This window comes from Bactrocera latifrons, unplaced genomic scaffold (assembly GCF_001853355.1).
Source record: "Bactrocera latifrons isolate USDA-ARS-PBARC rearing strain unplaced genomic scaffold, ASM185335v1 scaffold_385, whole genome shotgun sequence".
In the NCBI taxonomy this organism is placed as follows: Eukaryota; Metazoa; Arthropoda; class Insecta; order Diptera; family Tephritidae; genus Bactrocera; species Bactrocera latifrons.
In genome coordinates, this window is record NW_017537029.1 from 54958 (window position 1) to 66842 (window position 11885).

At 31.9% G+C, this 11885-nt stretch overlaps 2 protein-coding genes across 3 annotated transcripts; one reads left to right on the top strand and one right to left on the bottom strand.

The window, feature by feature from the left end:
- The first annotated feature begins 881 nt into the window (after positions 1-881).
- Positions 882-8939, top strand: LOC108972197 (aromatic-L-amino-acid decarboxylase). Of its 2 annotated transcripts, XM_018938713.1 has the most exons (6): positions 882-1096; positions 4245-4362; positions 4479-4564; positions 6730-6964; positions 7026-7424; positions 7906-8939. In XM_018938713.1, the coding sequence occupies exons 2-6, from the start codon at positions 4288-4290 to the stop codon at positions 8617-8619; spliced, it is 1509 nt and encodes a 502-aa protein (XP_018794258.1). In that variant the 5' UTR covers positions 882-1096; positions 4245-4287; the 3' UTR covers positions 8620-8939. The 2 variants fall into 2 exon arrangements, with proteins under 2 accessions (XP_018794258.1, XP_018794259.1); XM_018938714.1 differs by lacking the exon at positions 4245-4362.
- A 10-nt stretch (positions 8940-8949) lies between these two features.
- On the bottom strand, positions 8950-10544 carry LOC108972186 (protein anon-37Cs). Its single transcript, XM_018938699.1, has 2 exons — positions 10537-10544; positions 8950-10460 (listed from the first exon to the last, which is right to left on the bottom strand). Exons 1-2 carry the CDS (start codon positions 10542-10544, stop codon positions 8969-8971), a joined length of 1500 nt encoding a protein of 499 aa, XP_018794244.1. The 3' UTR covers positions 8950-8968.
- Positions 10545-11885: the final 1341 nt, after the last annotated feature.

Below are 11885 nucleotides of genomic sequence, written 5' to 3' on the forward strand. Positions count from 1 at the left end.
TATATATAACCCTATATCTGACTCTTTTAGTTTTAGGACTTACAAACAACCGTTATGTGAACAAAACTATAATACTCTCTTTAGCAACTTTGTTGCGGGAGTATAATAATAGAGTAATTTTAAGTTGCAAAAAATGCATGTCATAAGCGCGCTACGAACCAAAAACTATATGCACTAAGCTTAACACAAGCTTCCGCAATTACCAGCTTTCAGCACCATTAAGTGACCGCCACTTCAAACTAAATGATCCATTTCCGAGAAAGGTTCACTGTCACCAACATAAAATCGCACGTATCACCCTTAAGGGATGTACGTATGTATGTATTTTACACATACACATATACGTATGTATGAATAGTCTACACATGCGTAAATGTTGACAGTTCGAGCTTAATGTTACTTTTTTCTATAATTGATTATCAATAGTTACATATGTACATATATTTAGTATAATCTTTCGTATATGTCAGAGTGTTATCTTGAGTTCTCACGAGCTGCTGCACTTAGTTTCCACAGTTGCAGTTAGTTCCGTACACTTCGACCGTTAATATGTTGTTTTATTTTTATTTGTAGTTGGGTATTTCTGATAAGACTCGCTTGCATCTAATGCTGACTAAAACGCTACGAATTGCATTCACAGAATTCAGTTTCAGCAGATAAACATATGTATGTACAAATATACAAATATAAATGTGTGTGTGTGTGTCAACCAACCACTTGTTGTTACAATTGGTCTATATTATGTATATTTGTATGTATGTACATATATTTAGAAGGCACCTGCGCATTTTCGTTGCTCCGCTTTTGCTGAACCGGTCCTGCGGGGCTTTTTGCTTTAAATTTCGCTTCAATCACTGAAGTCTTTTCAGTTGATAAACGCTCGTGCTTTAGTTAACTCGAACAGTGGTGAACAGTAGTGCCGCGAGCTCACTCGTTTTGTTCTGTATAAATATATTTATATACAATTATTATAGTGCTAATAGGTTTTATTGCCATTTATTGTTGTGCGGCAGTTTTAATTGAATTTGTTGCTCATAAAATTTACTTAGAATTACAAAGTGTAAAGAAGTGCAAACATATACAAAGTTAAATTTTGGTGAGTGAGCTGAAAAGGAAATTTTCATATCTTTCATAMAAAAAAAAAAAAAAAAAATAAAATTAATAAAACAAATAGAAAAAATATAGTTTTTTATTACAAAATTTCTTAATAAATATTCATAAAAAAATTCTTAATAAATAGTTTTTCAATAACTGTTCTTTAAAACATTTTTATTGTTAGATATTTCTGATGCATTTGTTTTAATAATTTATTAATTTAAAAATTTTGCATAAATAAGCCAAAAAATTCTAGTTTTGTGCCTTTTCCATTAATCGTGTGCTACAATCCCGTATACATACAAATTTATAAGTGCATATACCCAATGTAAAGATGTATTTGTGAACTGGCTAATAAGTGCATTAACACAAATTCTTTTGCTTTACTATGTTATGTTATGCTAACTATAATACTGTTAGTTCATATTCAAGCTAAAATATACATACATACATATATACGCATTCACTTACCATTTACCAGCAAAAATTTACTTTATTAATGCTTATTCTTTTAATTACCTGTCGATTCGATACACAAATAACAAGGCTAACATTATTTCGTATAAGCTTTCATAGTATATTTGCATAAATCGCATAATATATATGTACATAAGCACATAGGTAAAGTATGTACGTATGTATGTCTCAAATATTTACATTGAATCTTTGCCAATGGGTTTCGGAGCGCATAAGTCAGGGGCGTAGCACGCAGAAAAAGAAACATAGAAACTTCCACGGTACAATTAGGTTCATTTGTTATTAATTATTTACGTTTTCTTTATAAAATCAGCAGTTTAAAGTACATATGTACAAATCTGGTGTTATAACACTGTGGAACAATTTTGGGATTATTGTCTGGGGGGTAAGAAATTCCAAGTCAGGGTGATGGTACTAGGTCAGTATAGTAAAACCCTCAAAGGGTTTGGCGTATGTGTCAGTTTTTTTTATTGACCTTGTAAATTTTTTCCTTATCTTGATGTTTTGCTTAGTTGTAAAAAAAAAAGACCGAGAATGCTCTTAACATCCCTGCGACAGAAACATCGTAAGCCTTCTATTACTTCTTTGATTGCCTGCCATGCATTCAATTCAGCGTCAATCAAAATATTGTTGAATGCGTCACTTTTAATCAGCTTTCGTATATCTGGACGCCTGATTGGAAAAAATTAATTTGTTAAGATGGAAAACTATGGTAAATAAGGAAAAAATTTAAAAGGTCAATAAAAAAAACTGACCTCTTGAGGGTTTTACGATACTGACCTAGTACCATCACCCTGACTTGGATCAATGTTTTTGCGTATTTGGGCAGTTTAAATACATTTTAAAGTAATATACTAAAATTTTGAAGATCAATCAGCATATCTTTGAATAGGTTTGGCTCAAAACTGTATTTTCCAACTATTATTATTATATTTCTTCGAATTATATTTCTTCGAACAATGACCAACCAGTTTTTCGATTGGCAAATGTAATTTTGGCGGGCTAAAAATCATCTCATTTTTAAACAAAATCCAATATTTTTTAAGCTGGTGATGTTGGTGTGTAAATAAGTAATTGAAAATCTTGTAAAAATGTACAATATTGATCTAACGTTTTGAGCAGGATTTTGAACTTTCTGTTATCAATTTAGCTACTGATTCAAACAGTGTTGGATTTTTTTGAAATAACAGCCCTTGGCCGGGTAAAACCTAGTTAAATTACCTTAACGTAGACTCGTCTGTTTTCTTGCCTATTTTTAGGCGCTTAAGCCGATACACTTCTGATATGGTGCAAATAATTGAGAACTCATTAAGGGGTCAGTAAGGTGATATGGCTCGTTTTTTGACAATTTTTTCATACAAATTTTTATTCTTCAATAGAAATTTTCACATATCATGAGGTACATATATCGTGGAGTTTAAAAGCTAATTTTTTTTGCAATTTTTTGATGACATTTGTCGGAGAAATGGCTAGCTGAATGAGATGCGTTTTTTTACTGGCGGGCACGATTTCTCTTGTTTGGATCATCTGAAACACCAATACCCAATTTATTCATAAATGTACGTGAATGGTTATCGTCCCTACTAGAATCTCGAAAAAATGTTGTTAAATAAAAAAGTAATTAACGTTTCTTTTTTTAATTTTTCCCCATCTTTTTTTACTTAAATTTTGTCATAGCATTGTCAATAAATTATAAAAAATTATGAATTTAGTGGGGACGATAGCCAGGCGTTTTGTGAACATTAAAAAAAACTAAGCAAATCGGTTTAGTAGTTCGACCGGAATCATGTCCGCCAGTTTAAAAAAGGGTGTTTTGAAAAAAAAAACACGTTTAAAGTTTGAGGTGTGCACTCCGAGCACTCCGAACGTCGAGGGGTATTATTAGTTTTGGGCCTTTTTCGAAACCTTCCAATAGTAAAGTGGGTTTMTACATTAATTGTAAGGGTGTAAGGGAACCGAAAATGCAAAAAAAAAAAAATTTTTTTTAAAGATCGCCCTACTGACCTATTTATAATTATTTATTAATGATTTATGATTACATATAAAGGTTAACTGTAATTTTTAATTTTTAGTTTTAGTATAGAATTGGTTATGGAAGACTATTTGGCGTGAAAAATTACTATGTTTAAAGAAATTATTTGGATTACTTTATCATTCTATTGTGGTATATTACAATAAAAGTGAATATTTTGTCTTGATTTTATTTTGCTTATTATATATGTATATACATTAATTTATTTATATATAAATAGTTATGAATGAAATTTATGATTACCAGACACCATAAGCAAAAATAAATAGATTGTTAAGTTTGAGACTTCACTTTAATGCATTTTTTTATTTTCCCAAATCAACATTTATTATATTGAATGTAATCATATGTAAAATATTAAAGCATTAGAGATAAAAACCGGTTGAGAGATTATCTCGCTTTAAAGAAAAAATAAATAATAATAATGAGTTATCTGTAGTAATCGGCTTAGTTGAGTAGTAGTACCTATTAATATACTCATAAATACCAACATATAATATAAATCGATACAATATTTGTATAAATTAATAAAAACTAGTATTTATTTTAAATATGGAACACCTGCATTATTTACAAACACATCCATTACTGTGACTGCTTTTACTTAACATATTTCTTCCTCTTCTATTTCTCTATTAAGAAGAAAAAAATCACTAAAAATTTAACAAGTGCTCTTCAATAAAATGAATAATAATTTGGAAAATTTGGTGAAGGGTATTTCTGATATAAATATGGATAAGCTTGATCCTAACGTGTCGGTAAGTTGTGTATAGAGATTTTCAAAATAGTATTTGCATTATTAATTGGAAACTATCTTTAACTACAATTATACCAAAAAATATGGTTTTATGAAAAATAATTTATTAACCCTTAGATCGACATGGAGGCACCCGAGTTCAAAGATTTTGCTAAAACGATGGTTGATTATATCGCCGATTATTTGGAGAATATACGCGATAGGTAAGCAAAGCAGAATAAAGAGAAAAAAGTTGATCACTCAGCAGTGTCAAAAATCGGCGCAAATGAATATACACCGGTATAGAACTTGTAGCTCCATTTTTAAGAAAATAAACATACATGTAAGGGATTTCATTAACATAATTATTGATAGAGCTAATAAAAAATGTAGAAAGTCCATTTAAGAGAGAGCCACTATCTCTGGAATGTGCTATCTCATGAAATCTTATCATTGCTTAACACAAGTCAAGCCACTTACAATTTAGAGTAAAGTCTCTATATAGCATACATATGTACATATTTCTACATAACTGTATTATAATAATGAATGCATACTTAAGATTACAATTTGTGTTTAATTTTACAAAATTGAAGACGGGATAAGTTGAAATAAACTAATAGCATTGGATTCTAGCCATTAATTTAATAAATTTGAAAATTTTGTTTATATAAGGATTTGCTTAATTTTCCAGAAATACTGAATACTGAGTAATGAAAGTGAGAAATATGTATATATGTGCGATTGCAACTTTATAAAAAAACTTACTATAGAAGGTGATGCTAGCTCTTAAGATTAAGTGCTCAAATGCCGTTAATAGCGGTAGAAAGCAAATCAGCTGATTTATTCTTCAAAATTTGTTGTACAATGTTAAAAATATGCACCAAAAGAAAACATTTTGTCGGAGCATAGTGAAATTTTACATTTTTTCGCTTCAAACTATAGATTTATCAAAAAAATGTTTTATTTCAATTGCAATTGCATAATTCTGAACCGATATACATACATATGTATGTTGCTGATCGATAATTTTGTCTTTAGCATAAAATCGTTTACTTTTTTGCTTTGATTATATTATATTTAAAATAAAAAAGCAAAAGAATACATATAATTATGCAAATGTGCTTTTTTTCTAATATTAAAATTAATTAAAAAAATAATTTTTAAAAAAAAAAAAAAAACGTTATTTATACACATGACATTTTTTTCTGTAATACTGTAATTTAAATAAAAAAAACATATTTAAATGCTTACAAATTTTACATCCAACTTGTACATACAGAAACTTTTTTACCAACCAAATTGGGTATTACTTAGTTAATACAATTGTTGTATGCACATACTGGTAAAATATATGTATGTACATATGTATGTATATATGTATGTATATATATGAATATGTATATACAAATTTGAATTTTAATTCAGTTACGCTCCATTCCATCAATAATTCTCACTTTCAAATACCGACATTGAAATACAAAAATAATAAAAATATACTAAGCAAAAGCACAAAATCACGAAAAAGCATTCGGTACATTTTCTCAGTCACGCCTAAAGGTCAAACCGAATGACTGGTTCCGCACTTTCATTTCTTATTGCAATATAATTAGCATTTAAGCCTTCAGTTACAAAACTAAGAAAAACGACCAGCCAAATGACTGAGTAAAGCTGGCAGCAAACACGTGTGCTTGTTCTTCAATGAAACTCGGTGAATGTATATACATACTTCATATTTATATATTATATTCAATGTGAACCTATGAGCATAACTGCTATATGTGCTGTTAATCTTAGCTTCAAATAATTAGCTAACCTTGTAATTATATAACTAATTAAAAGTGAAATAATAATGCGAACGGCATTAGGCTGCATTCATTGCATTGTCGCGTTCTTTATTGTTTTACGGTTGAATTTTACTATTACGGCAATATTTAACAAATAAATTGTAATCTGTCTGATACTATTTTGAATAGATTAGATGATTTTTGAAAGCTTGGTTTTCAAAACTCCCTTGTTAGTGATAAATTTCGACATTAGTGTTCTGGTCTGTCACTTTTGACGGATATCCTGCTAAGCTCTGTTTACCGTTTTGACAGCTTTAACATATAACCATAATTTAGTACTTCGTCTCTTAAGTTTTTCAGATCTTAAAAAAAAAAAAAAATAATAATAATATTTCGTGGTTTTGACAAATTTCTTCGTGAGTTGTCCGGCTGTTCTACCGTTTTTTATAGCTGTAATCCTTCGTGACTAAGAAAAATTCAAAATATGCAGTGATTTTTTTTTTTTTTTTTGAAGATCATCCTTACTCGGAATTCTTTAACTTATGTACAAATTATGTTCTGTAAATAAAATAGAAATATTTAACATTTTTAAATAATTTCAGACGTGTTCTTTCCGATGTAAAACCCGGTTATTTGCGACCACTCATTCCCGATGCTGCACCGGAGACACCAGAAAGTTGGGAGGATGTTATGAAGGATATTGAGCGGGTTATAATGCCTGGCGTCACACACTGGCATAGTCCCAAGTTCCATGCATACTTTCCAACAGCCAACTCATATCCAGCCATTGTAGCAGATATGTTAAGTGGTGCTATAGCATGCATTGGTTTCTCTTGGGTATGTTGTTTGACAATATTCTCAATTGTTAAATTCGAAAAATAACAATTTTTTTTTAAAGATTGCCAGTCCCGCATGTACCGAGTTGGAAGTAGTCATGTTGGATTGGTTGGGAAAAATGATTGGTTTGCCCAATGAGTTCTTGGCCTGCTCGGGTGGAAAAGGCGGTGGTGTGATACAAGGAACAGCCAGCGAAGCAACTCTTGTGGCACTTTTGGGTGCTAAAGCTAAGAAAATCGAAGAGATTAAAAAACTGCACCCAGACTGGAGTGAAAATACAATAATTTCTAAATTGGTTGGCTACAGCTCTTCACAGGCGCATTCGTCGGTTGAGCGTGCTGGTTTACTTGGTGGTGTTAAATTGCGTGGCGTCCCAGCTGATAAAGACAATCGACTTCGTGGTGAAGCTTTAGAAGCGGCAATTAAAAAGGATTTGGAGGACGGACTTATACCATTCTATGTACGTAGAAGTAAAATACATTGGTTAAGGAATTTAAAAATATAATTATTATATTTTTCTTTAGCGAAGTTTACTTTTTATAATTTATGAAAAAATTATTTGAGTATATTTGTCATATGAGTTCGAAAATTGTTTTTTACATTACAACAATTTTTAGAGCTAGCCATTAGAAAACGCTAGTAACCATACTTTTTCGAATACCAGAAATTTAATTTTGCTATTTTTTTCAATTTAAATATTAAAATTGAGTAGCTTATAATTTACAGCTATAAAGTCTTTTAAAAAATGTTTGAAATAATTCAAATTTTGAACTTTTCTTAATATAACGAGTAGTTGTGTTTGTTATGAGAATACTTTTTACTTTCTTTAAGCAAATTTAAGTACATACATACATATATGTCTATGCCAATTTTTTATAAGAATATTTACGCTCCAGTAATTTCGAATAAATTTCTAATATATTTTTTATGTCTATTTGTAGGCTGTCGTCACTTTGGGCACTACTAATTCATGTGCTTTCGATTACTTAGACGAATGTGGCCCTGTTGGCAACAAGTACGGCGTTTGGATACATGTGGATGCTGCTTATGCGGGTGCCGCTTTCATTTGCCCCGAATATCGTCATCTGATGAAAGGCATCGAAACAGCAGACTCGTTTAATTTTAATCCACACAAATGGATGTTGGTGAATTTCGACTGCAGCGCTATGTGGCTCAAAGATCCCAGTTGGGTGGTGAATGCTTTCAATGTGGACCCATTGTATTTGAAGCATGACATGCAGGGTTCAGCACCCGACTACCGACACTGGCAAATTCCATTAGGTCGTCGTTTCCGTGCTTTGAAATTGTGGTTTGTACTACGTTTGTATGGCGTTCAAAATCTACAAGCACACATAAGACGTCACTGTGGCTATGCTACACAGTTTGCTGACCTCTGCAGGGCTGATAATCGTTTTGAAATCGTTGGTGATGTAAATATGGGTTTGGTTTGTTTCCGTTTAAAGGGTGCTAATGACAAGAGTGAGAAACTTTTGAGACTTATTAACGGACGCGGTAACATACATATGGTGCCGAGTAAAATAAATGATGTATACTTTTTGCGTATGGCTGTTTGCTCCAGATTCACCAAGCCAGAGGATATGGAGTATTCTTGGCATGAAGTTAGTGAAGCTGCCAATGACATCTGCAAGGAGTAAAAACAATAAAACCATTCGTATTAAAAATGAAGACTTAAAACATAAAGAAAGAAAATGACTCATTTAGGGAACGAACCTGAAGTTGTACTTCAATTGGTTCTATGACAACGAATGCCTGCTAACATTCTCTCTACTATATATATTCCATTAGTATATAAATGCTTAAATATATTATTGTTGTTGATATTATAGCCAAATACTATTTACTTAATGCTTTTAACAGTTTTGCATTGTTGTTGTGTGTTATATGCTAATAAGTAAGCTATTTATAAGCTTTAAATCGAAGTTAATGTTATTAAATCGTAATTAAAAAAATATCACATAGGTCATTTCATTTCTTTGACTTTAATTAAATAGCCTCGTGTTTGTTGTAATGATCGATTATGCGTTGCGCCTCTCTAATACCACTCTTGTGCGCACCATCTACAGTACCAAAGCCTTCTACTATGGTTGCATCGCCAGCAAAGAGTAGACTTGACATGGGCCCCACCGGCTCGGCCAGTGTTAAAACGTCATTTATTGTGCTACCAGTGGAAAAATAAGGACGACCACCCAAATAGCATGCCAGTGAACTCCAATTAGAACGCAAGATCGTAGTAGGATAAGGAATATTTTGATTTTTCAACAATGTACGCAATAGATTTGTAATTTCGGTTAGCACTTCCAGATCTGGTAATTTTTCAATTTTTTCGTAAAATTCACCACCAATAATTACTTCCACCACTCTATTGCTTTTTGGTAATTTCGATATCTCGACTACTTGCTTCGTCCATGTCATATCGGAATTAGTGCCATCAGCTTGCCATAATGGCCGCAAACTACTCTTCAGCCAGCTGTCTATATTTCCCTCGTATTCAAAATAAATTTTTACTGGACTACCGAAACCAAGTTTTTTTATAGAATTTATTTTGTTGCTTGGTAATGACGGTCGGAACATATTTTCAGAAAATATTTTAAGTACACCCAATGGCACCGTGCAAATTATGTGATCTGCGCGAAATACATCACCATCTAAGCAAGCAACACGTTTTCCACCAATTTCTGGTGGTATATACCAATTGATTTCACCAACCGGCTTGCCAATCTTCAATTGCGTATTGCAGAGATTTTTTGTCAAAACACTTAATATGTTGTCTAAGCCAGTAGGTATGTAAATGTAGTTGCCAAAATTTACACCATTTTTCAACTTTGTTATATGTTCAATATTAACATATTCCAGCGAGCAACCTAAAAGGCTGCCAAACTCTTTGATTAGTGAATTGAATATTTCATTGGCAGTTTTCCGTTCATCTCCATTAAAAACTGATGTCACCAATCTTGATTTTTCAGCTTGAAAATATGTGTGTAAATTATTCAGGTCATCCATAGCGCCAGTTCTGTATTTTTCATCCAGCTGAATATGTGAACAAAGCCGCTTGTATAGTCTATCTATTAACTCGGGCAGTTTCCGATCAACTTTTTCTCCAAATGCATTTATATACAGTTTGTCTTTGTTTGGTATTACTTTTTTCGGTAGTCCTCTCATGCTTTGCAGTATGTTGTAGACCGTATCATCTTTTGCGTTTATGGGCACAAATTTCGCGCCCAACTCGCAGTAAGCATCACCGAATTGCTTGGAAATTATGCGTCCACCATAACGATCAGTAGCCTCTAGTACTATTGTTTGTTTGAAACCATTTTTCATTAAATGATTCGCAGCCGACAGACCGGCAAGTCCTGCGCCAATAACGACTACGGCAACCTCATTTCTGGGTTTATTCAAAATGTTTGTTGGATATGTGGTTTTGAACGTATTATTAACTAGGTTTGTACCGTGTAGTTTTCGTCCCACACAACGAATGCTGAAAAATTTGTGTTCAGTAAACATTAGAAAAACTAAATACAAGGCTCTAGAAATTAAATGTCAACTGGTCTTACTATCTCATTGCACTTCCTTTATTTGCCGTAATTTAAATTTTTAAGATGGTTATTAAAAAAAACTCTTTTTTGTAGTTTCAAATGGAAATTTATTTTCACTAAAATGTTTGACTTGAAATAGCGACCGAAATATTTTTTATATTTTGTTATTATTTGCTGTTATTACCAGATGTTTATTTTCTTAGCAATTTAGGGTATTTGGCAAATATATCAGCTGGGTAACATGGCGCTGCCACCCTTGACTATGAGTTCGGAAACAGTCACGTCTAAAAATAAATTGTATTTTCTACAAAAGTATGCTACACCAAAAAAGTGTTAAATAAATAATATACATTGAAAAGTGCTGCATATATTTAAAATTTATTAAAAATGGATAACATATAATATTTTGTATTCAGTATTTGTTTTGTGATACTGTAACTTTCATAAATAAACATATTTTTATGTTTAACACTACCGTGATAATAAATTATTATTTTTTCAATAATTTATCATCTACCGATATAAATAAATATGATTGTAAAATTGATGGTAAGTAAATTGGTCAGGTGATAATCAGAAACTCTATTATTAAGGTGAAAGGAAATACATAAATGTTTGTAATTTCTAGTAAAATAATCTTTTTTATATAATTTCTTCAATTAATTGAATAATTGAATATTACCTAAATTTAAAGACTGCCGCTTCCTTAAAATTTGCAAACAAATTTCGTTTATAGTCCTTTCGCATTTGGCAATGCTATCGGGTATTTCCAGTTCTTCCTGCATCACACTCATTTCATTCAGTTAATTTTGAATTTCAGTCCAGGCAAAATTAACGTCTTCATCTTTAGTATCCATTCTAAAACAAACGATGCCAAGTGATGCAATTATCAGCTAAAATATATTTTTCGAAATGCGCCGATAGTTTCAGATGGTGTCGTAAATGCCTACGTCAAGTTTAAGACTTTAAGTGCCCGAAAACGTATACCCACCGATATTTGCCAATTGCGGAAGCCAAGCAAGTCATGCTTATTAGTTTTCTCATTGTTTTCTAAGGAGAGGCGGTTCACTTGAAGAGTTTCCATAAGTTTTCTAGCATCTTTCAGCCTAATTACTGCACAATCGTAATTGACCATCAGTAATTTATGCAAATTTATATTGAGGGTATCTATACACATAGTTATACACATTGTGTGTATTACTCCTCGGGATAAATCTTCTCTTACCGCTGCTTCCAACTGTTGTGCGGCCAGAATCCGTTGTAGTTTACGTGAGTATCTGCCTGCGAAGGCCTAACCTCACGGTGCTTTCTATTGCTAGAAGCACGTAGATCAATACAATGCGTATTTATGCATCAGCGCCCCAAAG